Source organism: Taudactylus pleione, unplaced genomic scaffold, assembly GCF_031769625.1.
Source record: "Taudactylus pleione unplaced genomic scaffold, aTauple2 ptg000317l, whole genome shotgun sequence".
Classification (NCBI taxonomy): domain Eukaryota; kingdom Metazoa; phylum Chordata; class Amphibia; order Anura; family Myobatrachidae; genus Taudactylus; species Taudactylus pleione.
In genome coordinates this window covers 3,226,137-3,253,859 of record NW_028284718.1, presented here as the reverse complement: position 1 = coordinate 3,253,859, position 27,723 = coordinate 3,226,137, and the positions used below count along the sequence as shown (strand labels likewise).

Below are 27,723 nucleotides of genomic sequence, written 5' to 3'. Positions count from 1 at the left end.
GATCAAAAGGTGTATTGAGGGTATAGGAGCTGGCACTTAAGTCCTCCTCTCTTACCAGTACCTTAGTTTTAACTTCCAAATCCCAAGAAAAAAAGATTTGAAAAATAATTACATAAGTCACTCCATTCTTACAAAACAAAAAGGGGGTTCGCAATGTCCCCCAGATGGACTCTGAGAAAGGGATTTAACAATAGAATTTTGGTTGTTATTTTTTCTCTCATCCATCAGAAGGTCACCGCGGACCATGGGGACATTCCACAGCTGTCCCTAAGGGAGGGTACACTAAGACGTGAACACAATACTATTATTCCAAAAGTAATCATCTTTGGATGCAAACTCAAAAAATCAGTAAAATTTTGTAAATGTATGAATAGATGACCATGTGGCTGCTCTAAATAACTGCTCTGCAAAAGCACAATGCCACATAGCCCACGAAGTCCCAATCATCCAAGTGGAATGAGACAAGATTCAAGATGAAACTGGACATCAAGCTCCCAGATAAGCTTGCTGAATCATAGACCTAATACATCTAGCTATAGTCTGTATAGATGCTGGTCAACCTCCCTTTTTAGTATCAAAGTACGAGTAAACGGTCTTATGTATACTGACCATTCCATAAAGATAAACAATGTCTAGCTACATCCAAGAGTGACAACTGACCCTGGTTGGTTATAATACTAGATTTCCCAATATCAGGAATGACAATGTGATTGATTAAGGTAAAGAGCAGATACCACCTTCAGTTTAAAAGGATAGCTTCATGCTTAATACTGCCTTATCTTCATGTATCACTAGAAAAGGAGACTTACAAGACAAGTCAAAAACTTGAATTCCACCCAAAGAGTTCAAATGGTGGTAACTGAAGAGTTGATAAAACAAAGTTAACGTCTCATGGATCTATAGGATAAACATAAGAAGGCTGAATGTGTAAAACCTCCTGAATAAATGTCTTAACCTCCAGGATCAGAGCCAAACTTCTCTGAAAGCATATTAACAGTGCAGACACCTACACTGTAAGTGAACCTATGTGAAGACCTATTTTTAGACTGGCCTGAAGGAACAAAAGCACCTGAGCTAGAGAAAAAGATTAAGGAAAACTTAATTTTCAGCACAAGAAAGTGGATCTTATTTTTTTTTTTTTTTTTTTTTAATAAGGCTTTACATTCATACTGAAAAAACTGATCTTTCTTTTGGTTAACTTTTTGTCCCAAAAGCTTGGCTCTAGACATAAAATTGCATATTGAGTGTTGTGCAAAATATTCAGAGAAAAGTAGAGATATGGTAAGAACTTACCCTTGTCATCTCTTTTTCTACAAGGTCCATAGGGTCCACAAGGTGACCTTGGGGTATAGGTGATGCAGAGTCATCCGGGCACTTTACGCAGTAATTTTTTCTCCCAGGATGCAACGGGTCTCCCTCTATACCCCGCCCCGGGCCAGAGGCTCCTCAGTTACGTAGCAAACCAAAAGACCGGAGGATAAAAAAAAAAAAAGGAGAGCGAAGAAAGTCTGGAACACACTAGAATTACATTCTCACACAGAAGGAGGCGGAAAACCGGTGACCAGAGTGAAGCCCAACTGAAGCACAGGTGCATCATGGCGGGTGCCCTGTGGACCTCATAGAAAGAGATAACAGGGGTAAGTTCTTACCATATCTCTACTTTTCTACTTCAGGATCCATAGAAGGTTCACAGGGTGACCTTGGGGATGTCCCAAAGCAGTACCTTCAAGGCAGGGGACACTCCTGTGCAGAAAGATTCCGCCGCCTGAAGGAAGCATCCTGAGTGGCAAAGGTATGAAAAGCATAAAAAAGGTCTGGATAGAAGACAATGTGGCCGCCTAACAAAGCTGAACAGCCGAGGCACCACGACGAGCTGCCCACGAAGGACCCACAGACCGAGTAGAATGAGCAGTAACAGAGGGCGGCACAGGAAGGCTTTCATGAGTGTAAGCCTCAGAGATAGTCATACAAAGCAATCTAGCCAAAGTTTGTTTATTGGCTGGCCATCCCCTCTTGTGGAAACCATAAAGTACAAACAAGTAGTCTGATTTCCTAAAAGAACTGGTACGATCCACATAAACCTTGAGGGCTCGTACCACATCCAATGAGGCCTCACCTGCCGAGAGGTCTGGGGAATTAAAGGCCGGCACAATAATTTCCTTATTAATGTGGAAACTAGAGACCACCTTAGGAAGGAACCCAGGGCGAGTTCGAAGCACTGCCTTGTCCCTGTGAAAAACTAGAAGTGGGGAACGACGAGAGCACCCCAAATCGTAGACTCTTCTGGCAGAAGCAATGGCCAGAAGAAAAATAGTCTTGGCAGTAAGCCATTTGTGGGCCACTGAGCCCAGTGGTTCAAAGGGAGGGCCCTAAGGACAAAAGCCAAATCCCAAGGCGATACAGGAGAGGCAAAGGGCGGCTGGATGCGAAGGACCCCCTTCAAAAACGTGCGGATGTGTAGCAAGGCGGAGACCAAGTTCCAAATCCACCTGCAGGAAAGCTAACACACTGGATATCCTAAACACCTGGGGGTCATAACTTTTTGGATGACACCATTCAAAATAGGTATGCCATACCCTGTCGTAAGTTCTAGCAGAAGCAGATTTACGTGCTCTGAGCATGGCGTTAACAGAGCCGGAAAAACCCATGGTACTTAAGAGGGATGTCGAAGAGCAACGCCGTCAAAGACAGACGACCCAGATCTGGGTAGAGGCAAGGACCCCGAAACAACAGGTCCGGACGTTGAGGCAACAGCCACGGAGTGTCGATGGAGAGACCATGGGGCCACGCTGGAGCCACCAGCAGGACCGTGCCTCCCTCTTGTTTGAACTTTCAAAGAACATGAGAAAGGGAGATTGGAGGGAACAGGTACAAACTGGAACGTCCACCAAGAGAGCAATGGCGTCTCTTGTCCTGGATCCATACTGTGGCAGCTTGTGATTTAGTTGAGAGGCCATGAGTTCCAGGTCTGGAAGGCCCCACTTGTCCACTAGGAGCTGAAACAGCTCTTGGTGAAGAGACCATTCCCCGGGATGCACGTTGTGATGGCTGAGGAAGTCTGCTTCCCAATTCAGCACTCCTGGAATGAACAGCACCGATATGGCTGGTAGATGGCCTTCTGCCCATGTCAGAATGCGGGACACCTCTGTCATTGCTGCCTGACTTCGGAGTTCCTGCTTGATGGTTTAGGTAAGCCACCGTCGTGGTGTTTCTGACTGCACTTGCACGGGCTTTCCGTGAAGCAGCAGCCTGGCTTGTTGTAGGGCCCTGAAGACTGCTCGAAGTTCCAATATGTTGATTGGTAGTGCAGATTCCTCTGCGGTCTACCTTCCCTGAAAGGAGTGTAGACCTGTCACTGTGCCCCAACCTCAAAGACTGGCATCCATCGTCAGAAGTACCCAGTGCGAGATCCAAAAGGGATGCCCCTGATGAGATGGATCGTCTGTAGCCACCAAGTCAGAGACAGGCGCACCTCCGGCGAGAGCACCATCATTTGAATCTGCATATGATGGGGAAATCAGTCCCACTTGGAGAGGATCAATTGCTGCAGAGGCCGGGAATGAAACCGGGCATACTCCACCATGTCGAACATTGACAGCATAGATCCCAGTAACTACATTTCTGAGTGGACTGACACTCGGCAACTGTGAAGGCATCTGCGTACACGTGTCTGCAAAGTGGAGATCTTTTCTGCTTTCAGAAAAATCCTTTGCTGTTGTGAATCCAACAGAGCTCCCAGATGGAGCATCCTTTGAGACGGAATCAGTGAGGACTTCTTCCAATTGACCAACCACCCATGTACCTGGAGCACAAATATCGTTAGCTGCAGGTGGTGGTGAAGCACCTCTGGGGACCCTGCTAGCAGTAAGAGGTCATCCAGGTATGGTAACAGGCAGATCCCCTGCAGCCGCAGATGGGCTGCTATTACCGCCATGACCTTTGTAAACATCCGAGGTGCAGTTGCAAAGCCCAACGGCAGAGCCTGAAACTGGAAATGTTGTGACACAGCAAACCTGAGAAAACGTTGGCGAATCGGAATATGCAGGTATGCATCCTGAATAGCCAGGGATACCATAAAATCCCCAGGTTCCATAGCCAGTATAATTGATCGTAGGGTTTCCATCCTGGGTACCAAGGAATTTGTTCAGGGACCTGAGTTTGAGAATAGGACGGTAAGAACCATTTGGCTTCTGGACTATAAAAAGGCTGGAATAACCACCCGTTCCCCTTTGGGACAACGGGACCGGTACAATGACACCTGCCTGCAGCATGGATTGTACCACCTCTTGAATAGCCAAAGCCTTGTCCGTGTTTTTCGGAATTCCTGTGCAAAAGAATTGATGGGGAAGCCTTCTGTGGAAGGAAAGAGCGTACTCCAGAGACCACTTCCCTCACCCAGGAATCCGTGATAGTCTTACACGAGTACTGGGCAAACTGAAGAAGTCAGCCTCCCACCCTGGGATCCCCAGGAAGAGGCCCGTCCCATCAGGTGGAGGGCTTGTCATCAGGCTTGGCAGACAGACGTCTGGTACTCCAAGCCTGCTTCTTAGACCTGGCGGATTTCTTGGCGGTGGATGGCCTGAGAAAGGACTGAGTACTAGTCTTACCTGGGGCTCGATAGGTCCGAAAGGACAGAGTCCGAGCTCCCCAAAGAGGCCAGAGCAGAAGGCAGACTTAGCTGCTGCTAAGGTATTCACAATCTTGTCTAAATCAGGGCCTAGCAAAACTTTTCCGTCATAAGGCAAACACTCCAACCCCCTCTTGAAGTCCGCATCTGCCCTCCAAGAACAGAGCCACAAAGAGCAGCGAGCCGCAATGGCCGCCAAAGAAATCCTGGCATTTAATAGGCTAATATCTAATGCTGCCTCATTTATGTAGGTACCAGAATCCCGGAAGTTTCCCACAAGATTCAGCTGTTCCTTGGTAGCATTTGGGGCCAAGGATGTTCACAGGCTATTAGCCCAACAATCCATGGACCGAGTCACCCAGCAAATAGCCATAGCTGGTCTACACGCAGCCCCCGAAAGAGAATAAACAGATTTAAAAGCAGACCTCTACCTTCCTATCTGTAGAATCCTTCAGGAACGACATGGAAGGTATAGGTAGCGTTGCGCTTTTCACCATGCGCGTGTGACATGGGAATCCACCGCTGGTGGAGTCTCCCACTTGGTAAAATAATTTTCAGCAAAAGGATAAGCTGAGGCTAGATGCTTCTGTGGTTGATAACGCTTCCCTGGCGTTTTCCAAGCTACCTCCAAAAGTGATTCACCAGTTGATCAGACATCAGGAATATAGTCTCAACCACTTTTTCTTCCATGTAATATGCATGCTTAGACTTAGGCGCAGGAGGCTCATCCTCCTCAATGATCGGGGAGGGCTGCCATCACAGCCTGTATCAGACCTGGAATGTATATTTTTTACTTGCACTCTGCCTCCTGAGGAAGGAGATCAGAGTCAGACTCATCGGGGAGCTGTCCATCATCAGATGATTCATCATCGTCATTACACACAGTAGATTGCGACGACAGCAAGACCCTTTTAGCTGGTCTGCTGACTGGTGCGTCATTTTGCAGTACCTCAGTCGCATTCTGCAACACAGCGGGAAATGTATTAACCCAATGGGGAGGCAACACCTGCATAGGTGTAGACTGTTGCAGCAGATTCTGTGCTGGCATAAGGTGCTGCTGTTAAAAACCCAACTGGGGAAACCCAGGAGCGCCTGTCAAATGCCCCGCAATGGCCGTTAGTGCCTTTGCAAAGCACTTCCATGGTGGCTCCTGCTGAGTGGCAGAAGCCGCAGAGGGACCTGGAGGTGTATAACACCGCAAACATAACTTCTCAGTGGTAATGTCTCCCACCCCGAACACCGCTGTACATCTTTTACAGAGCAGCTTAGTAGGAGCCAAATTAGGCATATCACTCTCACTACCATAGTGAAGAGGATACCCACTCTATAGATGTGACTGTGTAGTAAGGTCACAGACAGCAACTTTAGCCACACCCGCACAACACCAGTGCTATGGCTCAGAATAGGTACAGGGATAGCAAAAAATGGCTGACAGTTATAGAAAAAGAAACTCAGACAGCACTAGCATAGTCGCAGACAAATGCAGAACAACAACAATACCTGCACTTAATGGCACTTACTGGTCAACTACACAGACTTAGCATCTAGTGGGACAAAGTGCTACATACACTGACCACCATCAGGAGAGGTATGTAGGGGGACCCATACTCCGCACCGCCCGCCGAGATCTGCAACACGCAGCCAGGAAAAATGGCCGTTGAAGAACTCATGGGGGGTGGAGCCGGAAGAATTAAGCCGTCATAGCCCAGCCAGACCGCGGTGGAAAGGCGCGTTGTGCAGCGGGGAGGAGCCGGCTGTGAAACAGGGAAGGCTGCCTCCCCAGGCCAGCGATTAACCCCCGCAAACTCCAGCCCGCCATCCCAGACGGTTTTGTGGAAGTGCAGGACTCAGTGCCTGGATACACACGCTGTCAACCCCAGGGAGTCCCCAGCCCTGGAGGAAAAAGACTGATTCGGTACACTTACCTGCTGCCCCGTAGTGTCCGGCCGCAGTCTAGGGATCCCCCGGGGTCTCTGCTAGCCAAGACCCCAGAGGCCCGCCGAGAAACCCCCAGATCAGTACCGGTGTCTCGGTGCCAGATGGGTGATGATGCGGGCAGTGTGAACTTCCACTGGACTGTTCGCACTAGAAGAATCTTCAAACTTCAGGGGCAGTCAGCAACAGCCCCAACTGCGTGTTCAGTGACCCAACTCCGGCCGGGCACCCAATGAAACCGAGGAGCCTCTGGCCCGGGGGCAGTGGTATAGAGGGAGACCCGTTGCATCCTGGGAGAAAAATTGACTGTGTAAGGTGCCCAGATGACTCTGCATCACCTATGCCCCAAGGTCACCCTGTGGACCTTCTATGGATCCTGAAGTAGAAACTATATTTAAGGTATGATTCAGTTTGTGTTTACTTTAACCCATCTATAAAAAAAGCATAGATAACCAGCACAGGAAAATAATGATGAAATGAGTAAAATTATTAGGCTACTATGTAGCCTACACTTGCACAGGTTGGTGGTGCTCCCCTGGGTTAACAATACAAAAGCATATTCTACAATGTTGATGCAAGGAAGAGCCTGCAACAAAAAGTAAGAACCCTATGTGGGGGGACAACTTTTTTGAATGAATAGGAAGAAATATGATATATAAAATGTTAAATTATAACTTATTAGTTAAAATATGTGGAAAAAGAACACATTTGCAAAATCATAACCACAGATATGTGGTGCTAATTAACAATAATTATATCCTGTTAAATTTAAAATTATTTCCAATAAAGACACACAGAACACTTTTCATAAACAATTGTACTGTAAATGTGTCTATAAAAAGTTTCACTTTATGAAACAATCTTTTGTTTGACTGGGTAGTTTCACCCAGTCAAACAAAGTCAGTTGTAGACTCTCCGTATTTGTGAGAAAAGATTCAGTGAGAGAGAGATTTATCCTATAATGGAGAACAATTATTGGTATAAAATAACCACTGATCTATGATCACTGAAAAATTGCAGTGCTGTTAGCTAGCTAAATGTAAAAGGTGATACAAGGTTCAGATGATCTTATATTACGTATGGATATACAATAACTTGGTTCATGATCACTTATTCAAATGATATATGTCAAAATATCACAATATATATTTCTATTTGCAGGGTCAGGAGTGATATGATTCAACAGTTCAAAGTGATACAGTACAGTTAATAGGCAGACATAAATAATGCAGATAAGTGATTACAAAGTGTCACTATATACAATTCAAAGGACACTCTCAAAACGTACAAAGGATATGGTGTGTTACTTTTGAACCAGCTGTTCAGAATATATTTTATCTAAACAATTTTTATCCCAATAACCTAACTGCAAAACCATACACTAGAGACATTGATTTAGTCAAATTATGCAACTAGTTGTGTGGCTTCTGTATAGCTATAAACACCTTGGCAACAAAATAACCACAATCAAATAAGACACATAAGAGTGACACAGACTTAATCCAAAAGGTGACAAATAAAATGGATCGCTCAGCCTGAGGATTGAGTACAGAAAGAGAACCTTTATTAGACAACAGTTTAAAACATATATTGGCAGCACCTAAATCGCATCAGCAGTAGTAAATAGAAAAGTACATTCATACATAAACAAACGCCACTTAATAGTACCCTGTTCAATTAGTGAATACTGGCTCAGTTCATGAATAAACCTCACAATTGGCTATAGTGGTGGTGTTCATTGTACTAAGTGACTGTCCATTCAAATAAGTGACAATATTTAGTTACAAGCTATTGTAGATGTGGATATTTAAAGCACTGTAGCCAACTTACAGTCACATGTGTGCCAATAATCCAAGAGACAGTAGTTAATGGTTAACAAGAGATATTGGTGAAATCTCTTACCACAAGAAGTCCCTGTAAGAAGTAGCAGAGGGGGAAGTAAAAAGTCCTGTACGGTGTGCTGGTTCCACTAATAGGTTATACTACCGCAGTATGAGTTGCAATTGTTGCGGCTGTGGTTCCAACGTAGAAAGCACCCTGTGTTGGCAAGCAGGATCCCAACCGTCGGGTAACACTGCACTCCCAGCATCAGTAGCGCTCCCACTCCTAACGTGTATTACGGACCAGCGGTCATCGTCCTAAGGCTGTAAGGGGAAACCTGTGATAGCGTATAGCTAACAGAGATTAGCAGTGGTAAGCGGCTTCCAGGTAATCGGGTGGTGAGATCAAATAGTCGGTAGTTATATTTACAGTGCAGATGCAAAAACAGGTGCAGTAGCAGCAAAGTCCTTGACCTGTTTCTCCAGGACTTCAACCCACGGTTTCTTCAGAAGGTTAATCCATAATTTACGTATAGCTATAAAACAATTTTGCAATAACCACTTCATCATATAATGCAATTGTTGTTGTTTAGAAAAAATAAGGAAACAAAGTTACAGTCAGTGAGGCAGACATCTTTGTACTCTCACGTGTGTGTCAGTGACAGATAGTAAAAAGAACAGAGGAGTTGTAACTCTACAGAGCAAAACCTTTACATTGCCTGTGCTATAATGAAGTGAATAGGTTATGTTGAGGTATGTGATATCGAAAATACAATTAGAAAAGGAGATAGGTCACTTCTGCCATTCGTTAAATGTTAGCCGGCATGGATCTTGTTGTTCAAAGCATTGCAGGTTTCCGCCACCAGACCGAATGAGAGTGACTACAAAGGATAAAAGAAATACCTGCATTACTCTCCAAGCTGTAAGGGAGTTCCTGTTGGCGCTGACGGGAGCCCCTGTACTGGATGTGCGTTTTACTCGTAAAGGAATGGGATTGTTCACAAGCTCAGCCTAGCCCACTCTCCTATTGGAGTAATAGGAAAAAATATTTAAATTAATATGCCCAGAAAGAGTGGATTCAAAGTGGAAAATAAATTAAGTTGGGAGAAAGACTCTGAAATTAAGCAATTCATGAAGGCCATGGAAGGATAGAGGACCCAATCTAAAAAGTAGAGTAATTCCTCTTATCCTTAGGTGGTTCTTTCCAAAATGAAAGTGTCTTGCAACAGTGGTTTTGTTTTTAGAGAGAGATCAGATGCCGCATTTCTTATGGAACCTAAGTGCTCAAGTGCTCTCTGTTTGAGCATTTGCTTGGTCATCCCTACATACATTGTTTGACAATCACAAGTAATACAATATATGACATTAATTGCACGAAGTTCATAAATTGTATGTTAATGGTGTTGCCGTATTTATCCAGAATTGAGCTCTTATGTACTCACATGTTTTGCTTGTACCACAAGCGCACGTGCCTTTTCTTAATGGCTTTTTGGGGTGACTTTTGGTATAGTGACTGTGGATCAATTCATCATTAAAGGTTGAGAGATCTCCTACAACTCATATCCAATTTTTCTTTAAGATGTTAAGGGTCTGTTAAGATAATTAGCCAATGGGTTTGAATGATTTCCTGTATAATTTTCCATTCTACAAATCTGATTTTCTGGTTCTCAATTGGTTTGTGTATTTGCTGCCTAAACATAAGGGTCTCCCTGTTCTTTTGGTCTAACTTTTTTGGCCTTTTTAATAAATCTTCCACTATACCCACGTTCTTTTAATCTTCTCATCAGTTCAATACTTTTGATTTTTTAAAGATAAATCATTGGAGCAGTTTCTTTCCAGTCTAAGAAACTCTCCCTTCAGGATACTGTGTAAGGTAGAGGAAAGATGCAAGCTCAAGAAATGCAGTAGTCTATTGGTAGCTGTGGTCTTTTTATACAGAGATGTCGATTGTGTTATAGTCTCCTCTGTATATTAAAAGATCCAGGTAGCAGAATCTTTCCTTGTTGATATCAAAGGTTAGTCTCAGATTAAGGTCATTGTTGTTCAAAGCATGTACAAAGTTATCGAAGGAATCTAACTCGCCTTCACATACCAGGAACACAACGACTATATATCTGAGCCACATGCTGATGTTCTGTGTGTAGATGTCGTTCTCATCACAAAATACATATTCCGTTTCACAACCAAAGTACAGGTTTGCGTAGGTTGGTGCACACACTGCCCCATAGCTGTACCTTGGCTCTGGACATACTTATCGTCAAAAAGTAAAGTCATTAAAATGTAAGACGAAATGTAAGCATTCCAAAAATAATTCTTTGAATTCGTCAAAATCTTCCATGGTAGAAAGTACTTGACCATTAATGCTTGTATATAAGGCTTCAAGTTCCAGGCTGATAAAATATGGTGGTCTCTAAATTTAACGTCATGGATCTTTCTTAAATCATCTACAGTGTCCTGTATGTATGAGGGAAGTTCTAGAACATGCTGTCCCAGATGTACATCCAGGAAATTGTTGGCTTTCTCCAAAAGTCCACCTATCTCTGAGACAATGGGTCTACCAAGTGGTTCTTGATGGTTTTTGTGTACTTTTGGAAGATAAAAAGAATGGGATCTTCGGGTTGGTGACTAAGAAAATGATATTCATATTTATTAATGATGCCTTCCTTTAGACCTTTATCAATAATCCTCATGTAATAGATTACAAAATTATCCGTACGATTAAAAAGGATTCTCTTTTAACAGTTGCTGTGGTCAACTTGTATATATGCCTCCCTTTACTGAAGGTTTGAGTAAGACATCTTCCCAGCTTTTCATTTCTTCTAAAACTTTTTTTTCTTTGAAGTTCATGTTGAGTACGTCCGTTTTCAACATGCATTTTATCTAGATCTCTGGAGTGCGAGTTCATGAAAACACAAACCTCCAGAGAGATGGGAAAGAAAAAGGCCTTTGGAAAAAATTTAAATTTAGCCTTCTGTTAGGACGTGTACGGAGGTTGATGATTTTTAGAGTGGAAGAATTTTGTTCATCTCCTTAAAGGGTCTCGTTTGGTACCTTGATGGCGACGGGGAGTCCCATCTTGTGTAATCCTTTTCTATTGAGGCTTCTCCTCATCTTCCTTTTGGTGGTCTTCCTCTCGCTCTTTGGCGGTTTTCTAAAAGAGTAAAATGATCTCTTCTATAGCTCAATAAGAATATGATGAAATCGGGTCTATGTTGTCCTCTGTTACAGAGGACTACATTTTTCGTAGAGGAATATTGATTGGGGATCTCTAGTCTCTCTTCTATTAAACCTACTCCACTTAAAAAATTCTACCCATATGAAAGTCCTGTTTAACCCTGATGAACTTGGATTTCTTCCTCTCTATTGTCGTGTTTTCGTACACCTCCAAGTCTTTAATTCAAATTGCTTTTGAAAGGAAATGTATTTTTTTTAAAAGATTCCAATTTCTGGCCTAATTTCTCTCTCCTTTGTACAGGCCTCCAATACTAAATGGTCATGTTTGATTAGAATAATAATTAGTTCTTGGGAGCATTTAAGTAGGCAGTCTTCCCACTCCTTGTTCAGATTTTCAGTAATGCGATTGAATGATGGGAAGACTTTCGGTTTCAATTCTCTTGGGGCAATCTTTAGATTTCTGTAATTTTCTAGACTAGTAAGGTCACAATTAACTCTTAGTATTCTGCAAAGAGTGAGAGTTTCTTCAAGTCTTCTTCCCAATTTATAATGTGGTTCCCTTATATTTTATCATCCAAGAAATTACTATCCAGATCTTCTGTCCATCTTCGGTTTGATAGCCAGTAAGTCCATCACCTCTATAGAAGAGGTGATTAGTTCCTTGATAATACTTTAGATAAGACCAATAGGAGAGTAGGCTAAACTGAACTGGTGAACAAGCCCAGGTGAAACGCGCATACAGTACAGGGGCTCCCACCGATGGAGACGAGAATTACCTTACAGCCTGGAGAGTAATGCTGATCCTTCATTTCATTAGTGACATACACAGGTATTTCGCTTCTCCCTCATATTCACTGTCTCATTCGGTCAGGCGTAGGAATCCTGCAATGCTTTGAGCAACAGGATCCATGCCAGCTAGCATTTAACGAACAGCAGAAGTGACCTATTTTCTAATTGTGATCTTGGCAATGCATACCCCGACATTGCCTGTTTGCAATAATGCAGTTTACAGGTTTATACTGGTTTTGATCTGTAGAGTTACAACTCAGACATCTGCCTCACTGACATTGTTTCACTATTTTTCTAAACCACAGCAATTGTATTATATAATTAAGTGGTTATTTTATTGCAAAAGTGTTTATAGCTTTACAGAAACTATAGAATCTGTCACAACTTTGGATTAAAGTTGTGTCACCCTTGTGTGACTTTTTGATTAATTGGTTATTTTGTTACCAAGGTGTTTATAGGGGATCAGTATGAAATACCGCCGGATGCATGTCAAATCCCAACGCTGGAAGACCGGCAGTGAAGATCCTGACAGGTAAGTATTTTAAGTATTCGCTAAGCTTACCCCCCCTAACCCTCCCTTAGGGTTGCCTAACCCTAAAATAGTGCCTAACCCTAACCTCCCCCCAGGGGTGCCTAACCTAACCCTCCCTTCCCCAAGCCTAACCCCCCCCCCCCCCCCAAGAGCCCCTAACCTATCCCTCCCTTTCCTTCGATTGGTATGCCAGGCGTCGGGCTCCCATAGGTAAAATGACAGGTGTCAGGATTTGGACGCCTGTCATTAGACACCTGCCGGGATTAGACTGTCTGCTTCCTGACTGCATCCCATTTATAGCTATACAGAAACCACACAACTCGTTGCATGATTTGACTAAATCTGTGTCATTTGTGTATGGTTTTGCTTTTATGTTATTGGAATAAAAATAGTCTAGATAAAATATATTCTGAACAGCTGGGTAAAAGTAACATCCTATCCTTTTAATTTTTGTGAGTGTCCTTTGAATTGTATACTGTAATATCACTCATGATACTGCAAATAGAAATATATTGTGATATTTTGATATAATATATGAATAAGTGATCATAAACCAACGGTTATTGTATATTCATACATAATATAAGATCATATAAATTTTCCTTTTTGTTGCAGGTTCTTCTCTGCATCAACATTGTCGAGTATGCATTTTAACCCATCTATACCTTACTCAAATAGTCCATTGTGTATTTACTGTAGTCTCTATTTTCAATGTGTTCTGAATGAAACTGCATCATCAAAAAAAAAAAAAAAAAAAAAGTTGTATTCTGGATTACTGTGTATCAGAAAATACTTATACAGTCAAATCCATGACTCTGCCCAATATTTTTACCCGGAGATTAATTTGGTGTACATTACAAAATACATTTATTTGTGCACAAAAGAAATTCTTCAGTTTATCTAAAAATAAAAAAATTGAAAGGATAATTGTATTTAGTATTAGAATGTATAATGGTCTTGTATGTGACACTGTGGTCAGGTACAGTGCATCCGGAAAGTATTCACAACGCTTCACTTTTTCCACATTTTGTTATGTTATAGCCTCATTCCAAAATGGAATAAAGTCATTTTTGTCCTCAAAATTCTACACACAATACCCCATAATGACGTGTAAAAAACTTTTTTTATTTTTAATTAAATTTGCAAAAATCTCAAAATACACTAAGAAATCACATGTACATAAATATTCATGGTCTTTGCCATGAAGCTCAAAATTGAGCTCAGGTGCATCCTGTTTCCACTGATCATCCTTGAGATGTTCCTACAGCTTAATTGGAGCCCACCTGAGGTAAATTCAGTTGATTGGACATGATTTTGAAAGGCATACACCTGTCTATATAAGGTCCCACACTTGACAGAGCACAAACCAAGAATGAAGTCCAAGGAATAGTCTGTAGACCTCAGAGACAGGACTGTCTCGAGGCACAAATCTGGGGTAGGGTACAGAAAAATATCTGCTGCTTTGAAGGTCCAAATGAGCACACTGGCCTCCATCATCCGTAAATGGAAGAAGTTCGGAACCACCAGGACTCTTCCTAGAGTTGGCCGGCCGTCTAAACTTAGCGATCGGGAGAGAAGGGCCCTAGTCAAGGAGGTGACAAAGAACCCGATGGTCACTCTGTCAGAGTTACAGCATTCCTGTGTCGAGAGAGAACCTTCCAGAAGGACAACCATCTCTGCAGCAATCCACCAATCAGGCCTGTACATTAGAGTGGCCAAAAGGAAGCCACTCCTTAGTAAAAAGCACATGGCAGCACACCTACAGTTTGCCAAAATGCACCTGAAGGACTCTCTGGTCTGACGAGACAAAGATTGAACTCTTTGGCGTGAGTGCCAGGCGTTCTGTTTGGAGCAAACCGGGCACCACTCACCAAGCCAATACCATCCCTACAGTGAAGCATGGTGATGGCAGCATCATGCTGTGGGGATGTTTTTCAGCAGCAGGAACTAGGAGACTAGTCAGGTTAGAGGGAAAGATGAATGCAGCAATGTACACAGACATCCTGGGTGAAAACCTGCTCCAGAGCGCTCTTTACCTCAGACTTGGGCGACGGTTCATCTTTCAGCAGGAAAACGAACCAAAGCACACAGCCAAGATATCAAAGGAGTGGCTTTAGGACAACTCTGTGCAAGTCCTTGGAGTGGCCCAGCCAGAGCCCAGACTTGAATCCAATTGAACATCTCTGGAGAGATCTGAAAATGGCTGTGCACCGATGCTTCCCATCCAACCTGATGGAGCTTGAGGTGTGCTGCAAAGAGGAATGGGCGAAACTGCCCAAAGATAGGTGTGCCAAGCTTGTGGCATCATATTCAAAAAGACTTGAGGCTGTAATTGCTGCCAAAGGTGCATCAACAAAATATTGAGCAAAGGTTGTGAATACTTATGTACGTGTGATTAGTTTTTTTTTTTGTTTTTTTTAAGTTAAATTAGCAAAATTCTCAAACATTTTACACGTTGTCATTATGGGGTATTGTGTGTAGAATTTTGAGGACAAAATTAATTTATTCCATTTTGAAATATGGCTGTAACATAAAATGTGGAAAAAGTGAAGCGTTGTGAATACTTTCGAGATTCACTGTATGTCACAAAAATGTGTCTTCCATGTGACATTGTTATTATTTTCTCTTTAGAGAGCAATGTTTTTTATTTTAGGATATTCTTACTAGAGGTCGTGGTAGCAAATTCATGTTTAGATTGCGTGGGGGGAAAAAATAATAGCCAGCGAGATGCATGCATCGGCAGAATTCCAGCAAGTTTGTCCGATGTTTTAAAGTGGTAATACAGATAAGTCCTCATACACTATTGCTGTAGTCGTGCCAAACATCCCTTCCCAGCACAGCAGATTGCATGCAACTCAGCTCATACAGAACATCTTTTCTGTTCATATATGTGTCTTACTCTAATACACCTAGGGCCATATTCAATTAGCGGCAACAACTGCAGTTTTTTTTTCGCCATAGGCAGAATAAAAAGCAATTTGGTGAAAAAAAACTGGAGAAAAGTTCTCTCCATACCAGACCAGGTGAAAAAAAAATGCAAAATCCCTATTTTTGGCTAAAAAGGTGGGGATTTCATTTAGAACCCTTTGGACACCCCCCCTAATAATAAATGACCCAAAAAAACATTTGTAAGTTGCACATTAATTTTAGTAGCGCTCCTAGTACAAGTATTAAGAATCTCCTCTCTGTCCAAAACTCGGAGTAGCTCCCAAACACTCAGATGTTTATGTCCCAGCTCTGAGAGCTCCACTGCTGTTCTGTATGATGAGCCACACACAGGTGGAATGATTAGGCAGCAGGATCCAGCCTTACCTGACTCCAAAGTGTAATTAGCGGGACCCTGCTCCTCCAGTCACCCTCACGCCGGCGGGAAGAATTAATGTAATTAGCGGGACACGACACAAATGTCCTTTCAGACTAGCACAGTGACAGCAATATCGGCAGGTGTAGACTTATCCACTAATTCATTTCACTCATTTGTAGTGGGGCTTTATCAAAGAGTGAAGTGCTTCCAAACTTTCAGTTCTTAAATGCCTGCTACTATCTTCTCATTGAATCTACCTGCTGGTCAATTACCCAGCACCCGTGTCCATATTGCATTGTTAATTACTTCAAATCATTTATTTTAGAAAAACCAGAGTATAAACATCTGTGTTAATATAAGCCAATTAAATTACACAAGGAAAAATTATTAAAGATTCATATATAATAACCATGTCTTGATAATTTAGACAAAAATTAAAATATAAAAAAAAATTATTAGAAAAAAAAAAATAAAAATCCTTTTTTTGTAGCACATTGTAGAGAAATGCTGGCCAACGCTTCCTAATAAAATAGGTAATTTGCACAGTAGATAAATGTTGACAGGTAGCATGTTTTCTGCATAGCACAGCTAATTTACACAATAAAGTGATGCTGGGCAGGTCTACTGAATAACCCAAATTGATTGCACTGTGGAGAAATGCTGACAGAACTTCCAAATAGCAGTTTACCAAAGAAGCCTCCAGTCCACGTATGCAGAAAGGGCTTCTTTGCAAAAAGCGCAAACATTTACAGGTGGCCTCTCTGCAAACCTGGGCTACTAACACCTAATGAAATGGCGCTAAAGAAGGACTGACCACCTTGTTTGAAAATGCAATTAGGTCACCGGGTACTTTTCCCCCTTCTGCAGAATAAACTTGCTGGCTTGCATTCCTGATCCAGCAAAGGACACTATAAAGCACTATATCCCTTCCTACAGCCCTTATAAAGGACATCCAAAAGACAGAACTCCTGAGTCCTGGACAGAATTCCACAGATAAGGTGCCCAGTCCAAGAAGTGTAGCACTGCCTTCTTGGGATTGTGAAGGCACCAATATTCTTATTTATGTAAAAACTATATACAAACTTAGATAGAAGCAAAGGAACTATATGAAGGGCCATCTAGTTTCTGTGAAAAACAAACACTTATGGGAAAGCAATAATAATTAAAAAAAAAAAAAAAAAAACAGAAAACAAAGTGCCTCAAAAAAGAGCAACGCCATAGGATCTTTCAAAATAGGTTCAGTTCCACCAAGAATTATAGAGGTTAGTGGACCATGCCATGTTTGGCCGCCCTTTAACCCCACTGAATGCCTTAAAATGTTTTTACTGTGGCCAAACATGAGGGATACAGTTTCGAGGTGGATGTGAGATTCTTTCATGAAACACTTTACACTTATGATGATCACAGGGTTTAGACTTGCACAGCACAGAAAGTCATTACCATACCTGTCAATGAGGGAGTCTCTCATGCTGGTGGCAATTGTGCTTGGCTGAGCATCACTTAGTTTGAATACACTTTCTATGACTGAGAGTTCTGTACTTGTTGTATCCAGACCACAGAAAGCACACCAGTCATTGACAACCATTCCTGAAGCAATCACCTCACTGCCACGATTAACCGTGCCTGCCTGCCAAGAAACAAGTTTAATTCAGTGTTGCAAGTACTAAAATTTGCCACGACACTTAATATCCATTCTTTTACACAAATATAAAAAAGAAATCTGGAATAGTTGACATTAATTGAATTGCCCTACTGATTGGATACATCATTCCCAGATGAGTTGTGAATTATTGTTGGGTTGGAGAGCCGTTAATTCCATTTGAAATATATATATATTTGCCAAATGAATCTAAAATTACATTAACCTACATTGAGCTTAAGGTATACAAGTGTAAAAACCAGCCAATTTAAATTAAGTGCAAACACTAAAACAGGATTTTTAGCACTTACCGTTAAATCCATTTCTCCAAATCTATCTGGGGGACACTGCCACCATGGGGTTGAGCTCATAGTGCAGGCACTTATTAGATTAACCCTGTAACATTATGGAGGTTCCTCCCCTGTTTGCAAATTACAAAGCCCCAAGGATATAATCAAGAAAATAATACACGCAATGAAAGATTTCAATAAGCATAAGGGGAGGGAACACAGTATCTACCAGATGGACTTGTGGAAATAGATTTAACAGTAATTATCAAAAATCCTATTTTCTCTTTCATTTCAATGGAGGACATTGCCACCATGAAGAGATTCCAAAATTATTCCTTGGGAAGAGTCCATTCAGACTTATCTGAACTCAAAACTTTGCTTCCAAGGATTCTGGCTTTAGATACTAAGGCCTGTATTCAATTTGGAGCGAAAAGCCGGAATCGGTGAAAAAATTTCGCCAATGACATTTCGCCAGGCGGAAAAGTATCGCCGTATTCAATTTGAAAGACTTTTCGCCTAGGCGTAAAGTCAACGCAATGTAATAGGCGAAAAAGTTTCGCCTATGAATAGCAGGCGGAAAAAAGTGCAGAATTGTGGTTTTGGGGTGCAACGTTGCCGGAACCCCCGTGCAGCCTTCAGGCAGTCCCCCAAAGGTAAACGGTCAAAAAAAATTTAAAAAAACACTTAAGGACACCCCAAAAAAATCTATTTGAATTTGGGGGCGAAAAAAAAAAGTTGGGGACAAAGAAAAACTAGCGAACTTGACTCTGGGGGGGTCCCCAAGTATTACCCAAGTGTTTTTTTCATTGCAGGTGCTTGCGGCAGGTGGATTTTTCACCATTTTTTTAACATAACTTTAGCAACTTTAAAATATGCTAACCCCCATTTTCAAGTACCCCAAATTTGCTGGTTTTCAGCAAAAAAACCCCTCCAGAACACGATTCTTCACCACTTGTACAAAAACGCTATTTAGCAACTATTGAGCCCGTTTAAAACACCAAATACCTTCAGCAAGCCAAATCGGGGGGTACCATAGGGAACCCCCCATATCAGAGCATCTTTTGGGGGGGTGCCAGGCTGATTTCCCCAAATCTGACATGACTTTTCGCTTGTTTAGGTTTCGCCGGGTCCCGTTTTCACCTACTTTCAAATTGAATACGGCGATACGTGGGCACGCGCGATACTTTTCCGCCTGCAAAGCAGGCGAAAAGTCAGGGAGGCGAAAAAATATCGTGGCTGAGCTCAAATTGAATAGGGGCCTAAGGCTAGGTGCACACCTAAAGATTTTCTGTCCAACCATCCAACTAGTTGATTGGTTGAAAAGAAAATCTGGTAACGTATGGGAGTAAACGACAATCAGCAATTTGCTCCTAAACGCCAGAAAATGGACAAAAACTGGTGTTTAGACAAATTGTTTAGATCAACCATTTAACAAACTTGTCTGAATGACATGAATGAATTTATCTATTTTCTGGCATTTAGGAGCAAATTGCTGATCCTTTACTCCCATACATTACCAGATTTTCATTCCAACCAATCAACTAGTTGGATGGTTGGACAGAAAATCTTTACATGTGTATGCACCTTAAGACCTGAATATCAGTAGAATATGGTAACTATGTGGAATGAGCAGAAATCGGAGTTGGAATCAGCTATCAAATATGCCCGCTGAATGGTTTATCTAATCCACGTAAGTACAATCTGTTAACTTTAGACGCTGGCTAACCCTTCTTCTGTGCATCATACAAAATGAACAAACTGTCCGTCTTACCTAAACCTGCAGTTCTAGGCAGGTAAACCTTCATTGCTATAAATACAAAAGCACAAGCAGACTATTCAAATCATGAATGACAATTTCCTGATTAAGAAGAAAACTAGAGGGGTGTCAGCTTCGGACGGAATTGGCCGGCTTGCGAGACCAGGAAACTGTGTCCGTAGACACTCCCAGAAAACGGGGCCGACACCCCATTTCCGGGAACATTGGCCAACCCCACACCACCCCTTAAATGCCTCTGCCTGTTAATCAGGCAGAGGCATAGAAGGGTCTGCGTGCGATCACGCAGGACCCATTCTGCACACTTGCAGAATGGGTCCTGCGCACACGCACAAATTCCCGATAATCAGGAATCTGCGTTCAGCATTGCACATACATGCAATGCTGAATCAGGCCCTGGATACAACATTAAGCTGAAAAGATGGGGTAGTACACAACAATGCCCTATCATCGTGAGACACAAGAAACAAAGGCACCAATTCTGACACTCTTCTAGCTCAATCTAAAGAAAGAAGAAAAAGTATTTCCCATGTCAGAAAAAGCAAATCAACTGTCTTCCAAAGGCTTAGAGGGAACTGAAGAACCTAAAAAGTCAGGTTACGATAGCAAAGTTCCACAGAAGGAACATAGGGAGACTTAATATGTAAAAGCCCTTGAGTGTTAGCCTCTAGAGTCAATTTCCTCTGAAAATAAATAGAATGTGGACACCTTCCATTTTAAAGAACTAAGCTGCATGCCAGAATCCAATGCAGACTAAAAGAAAGATAGACTGAAGGAGAAAGAATGTTCTCCAGTATGCTCACACCAACAAACAAACAAGTCCCCGACCCTTTGGTAAATCTGAATATAGACTGGTTTCCTTGCTTTATTCTTGGTCTGACTGTGGTCATCCGAAAATCCCTGATCTCTAGAGATATAGGCTGCACTAGCCATGTCATCAAAGCTAGCTGAAAAAGGTCCTGGAGGAGAAATGGACCTTGGGACAGCAGACCTCTCAAATGGAGTCTCTACCCTTGACCTTATGTCACGCTTTAATACAGAACAGTGACAGGTTCACTTTGGACAATCTATGGTGATGAGAATAGCGGGAACTTGTTGTTTCACCTTCTTTAGAACTCAAGGGAGCATCAGAGGGGAAGGAAAGAGAATAAATATGGGAATGTCAACGGGTCGCTGGTCCAAGAACAGAACTTGTTCACCATCTTGTTGTGCTTAGAGGCCATCAGATCTATCACTGGAGACCCCACCATTTCAACAGGAGTTTGCACACTTCCAGATGGAGAGACCATTTTACTAGTAGGATTGAGTGAAGACAAATAAAATCTGTCTCCCAATTTTCCTCTCCCCAGAATGAATGCTGCCAAACTTTCCGGGACACAATTTTATATGTATACGAATGCCATGTTGTTCTTTGCCTGGATCAGAATTTGGACCAAATTCTCTGTAAGCGAAGATGCAAGACGACAGTCCAGGTCAGAATGACCTGCCATGACCCTTGGCACTGTGATTAATCCAAAGGCAAAGCCCTGAACTGGAAATTATAATCTTGTATTGGAAATCGGAGCTAAGACTGCCATTTCTCCCAGATATGAGGATGAAGATATAAATTTTTCAAGTCCAAATATGCTAAGGCACACTAGTACTATATCCTCACCATTTGTCGACATTTCGGAAAAACAAATCGTGAAGATCGTTTAGTGTATACCCACACTTGCACGCTCACTCGGGTTGCATACGAGATCTTCTGGTTGGCCGTGCTGCACGGCGTATGCGTGGCTGTGCAATTTAATGAAGGCTGGAACGAGGTATAGTTATGACGTTCATTAAATCGCATAGTGTGTACGGGCTATCTTGAATGGTCCGGGGCAAAGGGAATTCGTCCCGATTATCGGCAAGACTGCCCATCGTTTAGATGTGTACCCGGCCTAAGATATTCTGCTTCCATACTGCTGACTACTGATCTCAATAACTATTTTGAACCTGTCAACTTTTAGCAAAGGACTTTAGGTTCAAAATAAATTGCAACATCTTGGGTGGTTTTTAAAACCGAAACCGAAAAAAACATAGTAAAACCCCCTTATTTCTCTGCTCCTAAAGAATCAAGTAAACTAATTTCAAAGACTCTAGGGAGGAAATCGCCTGACAAAGAGCCAATCTCTTGATCAGGTTTGGTATATTCTGTCGACATTCACAATGTCTTCACCAACATGTAGACAATGGGATTTTACGTTAGATCAAAACCTAACTGCAGTCTAACCCAAACACAAATTACAGCCTAAATTTAAAATAATGTGTCAACATTCTGGCTGTCGACATTTTCAGTGCTGACACTGTCAACATTGTGAATGTCGACATAATGACTAATACCTTCATGACACTGTTTCTTGGAAAACCAGTGGATAAGAACATGATCGGTGGAGATCCAAGGACATAACCACTCCATTCTCTCAAGGTGTGCTGACAATTTACTTAAAAGGTATAAAAATTTGGGATTCCTAGAAGCACAACTACCCAGCTGTGAGAAAAACTCTGCCCTCTTTGAGCTTTTCAAATTCTTGTCTAGTTTTATGCCAAACAGAAGATTACCTTCAAAAGGCAAAGCCTCTAAAGATCTTCATCACAGCAGCTACTAATCATGCTCTAAGGGCCTGATTCAGGTTTGTACGTAGTAGCACAGCTGCTGTGTCTTTGTATGCAGCAGCTGTGCTCTAATGTGAAATACAGAAGGAGGCATCCTGTGTAAATAGCCACGTAATGCATGCTTCTATGATCGACAGCTGTGTCCAAAGACACAGCCATCGGATCACTTGCGTGAACTTCGCCCATCTGAGTAACCATCAGGTTACTCAGGATGGCAGGTCTGTTTATGCTGCAGGGGCAAGGAAAACCTGCCCTGCCACTCCCACAAAAACAGAGGCGATACACCTCAGTTTTGTGGAGCAGACCAGGTCGCCATCCCCTCCCCCAAACGGCCACAGACCATCAATCAGGGGGCACTGAGAGCATAATTGCAGGACTCTTTCTGCACATGCACCGAACAGATCCTGAGCATGCACACTTAAATCGCCATCGAATTAGTACGTAAACCATCGTGTTTACATATTAACTTGGATCAGGTCCTAAGCCAGATAATGTGTTTAAAAACCAGTGTCAAGGCTAATATCTTAGAATCAATACAGGCTGTATACATGGCCGGTTCTCAATTAGTCTCTGAAGCAAATTGAATCTGTTCTGTTAAATTATTGAGAATGCCTACACACTGCACAATATTAGGACATTTTGGCAGCTAACTTCTGCCAAGGTTGACAGATCAGACCAGTGTTCTCCCCAGAAAATTTTTCCAGCCGGGTGGTATCAAGAAGTAGCCGGGTGGGGCCTTCGCAATAATAAAATGTTTTAAACCCTGACCTTATGATTTAAACTTGAAATAACATTTTTATATATTAATTCTCCTCTTATCAGTTGTCCGATTATGAAAAGCTGCAAAGTCTGTAGGATCTGGTCCTTTTTATACAGTTCCCAGATACTGTCCCCACTTGCAGGTCTCCGAAAGTGGTGGGTGGTGCACCCGTAAAAAACAGCCTAGGGAGAACACTGCCCTCCCTTACCATTCCAGCCTGACAGGTCTCAGGCTGCTCCCCCACTGGCTCTCAGTCAAAAGTGCCCATTATACAGTGCCCCCTATAGGTTTTTCCCTTTATGCATTGCCCCATGTAGTTTTCCCCTTTATACATTGCCTCCTGTATTTTTGTTTTGCCCCTATGCAGTGCCCACAGACTGTTCCCTTATGCAGTGTCCCCAGACTGGCCCCTTTTGCAGTGCCCCCAGACGCGTTCCAGCCCAGAACTTACCTTAATATGCTGCTCGGCACTCCCACTCCCTCGCTCTGACTGGATCTAACTAGATCCAGCAGACGAGCACTGCAGGCTCCTCACGTCACTGGGGGAGGCGCCGGGACGTCACCTGCGCAGTGCATCACTGGGAACGCTTGCCTCTGAAGCGATGGGAGGCTTCTTTAGCCTCCGGTCGCTTCAGAGGCCAGCGTTCCACAGCAAAAGGCAGAGCGCGGAGGTGGAGGGTGACCAAGAATGCAGCAGGGGGGGGAAGTGCCTGGCGGTAGGCCGTTTCTTCCGGGCGATGCGCCCGCAGAAAACAGCCTGGGGAGAACAATGGAGATAATCGAAGCAGTGAGTTTCTGGCTTTTTTTTTTTTTTACAGTATTAAAATCGATAAAACAACAGTCTCTACACAGTACACAAAACAGCCTCATCACCCAATTGTTGCCAAATCTGGACAATTATTGTATAGTGTGTGGGTACCTTTAGGCCTCAGTGCTGAGGCTACACTAATACATCTTCTGTCCATAGCATCTTTACCATTTCCAGAAAGTGCATCCTTTTAGTGCTAGTCATGTACTATGAGTAGATGACTCGAGTAGATGGACATTTGCCATATCCACATGGAGAATGCGGAAAAGGGTAGGACACTTTCATAGCAGCAGATATTTTATCTGGTTTCAGTCAAACTTAGCCTAAGAATTAAGAGTAGGAAGGTAAAAAAAAAAAATAGAGATTTTTTTTTTTACACATTTTACTTTGGGAGGACACAAGCATGACTCAACAAAACTTAAGAAAATCAAGAACATGGTCCATTATTTTAATTTGAATATCAGGTTACAGGAAAAAACATAGGAGGGGGGGGGATTAGGGAAGAGGCAATGAAGCATACAAGGAACGTATTTGCAAGTGGAGCAGCCGAAATGATTTGGATCTTTCAATTAAACACCTTGGTTACAGCTGGTCTCAACTCATACTTTGAATTGCAATGGTTTATTTTATTGTAACTGGCTGTATTGTCAGAATTTTGTTCCCTTCTCTTCCCACTTTTTCCCTTTGTAAATCAATGCGAGAAACAAATATCTTTGAAATGCAAGATACATGGAAAATGCCACAAAAGAAAAAGATGTCATTTGTCATGATTATTGGTGTTGTGATGAATTGGGCTATAACTTTGCAATTGATTATATGTATTTATTTTTATGTCCATCCTTGGAACCTTTTGACCTTTCAAGATGCATAAAATCACCATTATTTATAGTTTTATTTGATATTTCCCTTCATAGAATTTTAAGTATATAATTTGAAAAGTATGAAAACATTTTGGATGTTTTAAGAAGATATTTAACATATCCCACTTCCGGGTCAATATAGTGGAACGCAGATATACACTTCTGGCATAGGGTGGAACGCAGTCATTTTCTGGTTTTAGGGTAGCAGTCCAGCTGCGTTAGAATAAGATTAAAATCATCATGTTTAGTGCATCGTCCGGATCAGCGGATTGGTGGCGCATCTTAGTAAATAGGGTAGCTTAAAGACCTACTTATCAGCCTTTTAAAAAATATATTAGTATTGAAAAGTGTCAAGGTGCTGAGTGGGATCTTTGGTGGACGCCATCCAGGGCAGAACACATAATAACGAAAATAACTTACAACATCCATTTGGTCTTCAGATATGTTCTGTGCCCTTATATTCTCAAGTTCTGGTAGGCAAAACAACTCCATTTAAAATGTATTTTTTATGCATTTAACAAAAAAAAAAAAAATTGGTGAAGATAGTGTAGCACTATATTTTTTACTTCTCCCCTTTCAAGGCAACCATGAAGAAATCTACTTAATGAAAATATTTAAAATTGATAAGCTTTTAAAGCTCTTATTTCAAGTAAGGATATTTAATCTACATCTGTTTGAAGGTGGTGTGGGATATTTCACCTGAAATAAGAAACATCTTTTAATCTGAAGGAAAATAAATTATATATTCCTTTTTCTCATCACTAGGGTATTTCTTTACTATATAGCAGAAGTTCCCAAACTTTCTTACTTCACAGCATCCCAGAGTATCAGCATTATTGTCACAGCACCCCTAGGCCAACAATATGAGAGAGGGTCAGATCGTGCTTGGGTAGGACTATGTCAATTATGGAACAGGAGGAGTGGACAGGTAAGAAAAAAAAAAGTGTAACCTCTAGAGAGGGATCCAGTAGGATGATGTACCTTTTAGGTGGTCAGAAAGAGCTTTGGAATTCCGGGCATCAGCCCTATCTGGGTGGGTGTACAGAAGACGACCTATCCAAAGTTTGGTTTAGGACAAAGTCAAAGTCACCAGTATAGAGCCGTATTCAATTTGAGCGGACCCGCGATACTTTTCCACCTCCCGGACATTTCTCCTGTTTTGAAGGCGAAAAGTATTGCACACGTGCCCATGTATCCCTGTATTATATGACAGTACGCGAAAACGGGACCCGGTGCAACTTAAGCGGAAAGACATGTCAGTTTTGGGGAAATCCGCCTGACACCCCCCAAAAGACGCTCTGACATGGGGGTTAGCTATGGTTACCCCCCAATTTGGCTTGCTGAAGGTATTTGGTGTTTTTAAACGTGCTCAATAGCTGCTAAATAGCGTTTTTGTATAAGTGGTGAAGAATAATATTCAAGAGGCTTTTTTGCAGAAAAAAAAAAAAAAAAAACTTATCCCAGCAAATTTGGGGTACTTGAAAATGGGGGCCAGCATATTTAAAAGTTGCTATAGTTAAGTTTAAAAGATGGTGAAAAATCCACCTGCCGCAAGCCCCTGCAATGAAAAAAACACCTGGGGCACACTTGGGAACCACCCTGGAGTCTAGTTCGCTGGTTTTTAACTTTGTCCCCCAACTTGAAAGTGATTTTTTGGGGTGTTCTTAACTCTTTAATAAAAATTGACGCAGTTTACCTTTAGCGGACTGTCTTAAGGCTGCACGGGGGTTCCCGCAATGTTGTACCCGATAACCCCAATTCTGCACTTTTTTCCGCCTGCTATTCATAGGCAAAACTTTTTTGCCTACTATATTGCATTGACTTTACGCCTAGGTGGAAAGTCTTTCAAATTGAATACGGCGATACTTTTCCGCCTGGCGAAATGTCATTGGCGAAATTTTTTCACCGATTCCGGCTTTTCGCTCCAAATTGAATACGGGCCATAGACGTAATCAGGGGAGAGAATTAGGTTTACCTACAAGAATAAGATACAGTGCATCCGCAAAGAATTCACAAGGCTTCACTTTTTCCACATTTTGTTATGTTACAGCCTTATTCTAAAATGGAATAAATTCATTTTTGTCCTCAAAATTCTACACACAATATCCCATAATGACAATGTGTAAAATGTTGGTGATTTTTGCAAATTTAATTAAAAAAAAAACTAAAAAAAATAAGAAATCACATGTACATAAGTATTCACAACCTTTGCTAAATACTTTGTTGATGCACCTTTGGCAGCAATTACAGCCTCAAGTATTTTTGAATATGATACCACAAGCTTGGCACACCTATCTTTGGGCAGTTTCACCCATTCCTCTTTGCAACACATCTCAAGCTCCATTAGGTTGGATGGGAAGCGTCGGTGCATAGCCATTTTCAGATCTCTCCAGAGATGTTCAATTGGATTCAAATCTGGGCTCTGGCTGGGCCACTCAAGGACATTCACAGAGTTGTCCTGAAGCCACTCCTTTGATATCTTGGCTGTGTGCTTAGGATCGTTGTCCTGCTGAAAGATGAACCGTCGCCCCAGTCTGAGGTAAAGGGCGCACTGGAGCAGGTTTTCATCCAGAATGTCTCTGTACACTGCTGCATTCATCTTTCCCTCTAACCTGACTAGTCTCCCAAATCCTGCCGCTGGAAAACATCCCCACAGCATGATGCTGCCACCACCATGCTTCATTGTAGGTATGGTATTGGCCTGGTAATAAGTGGTGCCTGGATTCCTCCAAACATAACGCCTTGCATTCACACCAAAGAGTTCAATCTTT

The 27,723-nt window shown here is 42.2% G+C and overlaps 1 protein-coding gene across 2 annotated transcripts in view; it reads right to left on the bottom strand.

Annotated features, from left to right (window-relative positions):
- Nucleotides 1–27,723, bottom strand: part of EIF6 (eukaryotic translation initiation factor 6) — a 59,079-nt gene that overhangs the window by 8,462 nt on the left and 22,894 nt on the right. For both annotated transcript variants that reach the window (XM_088442794.1, XM_088442795.1), the window contains exon 6: nucleotides 17,627–17,808. In XM_088442794.1, coding sequence (XP_088298920.1) covers nucleotides 17,627–17,808 — 182 coding nt within the window. The remainder of the gene's footprint in view (nucleotides 1–17,626; nucleotides 17,809–27,723) is intronic.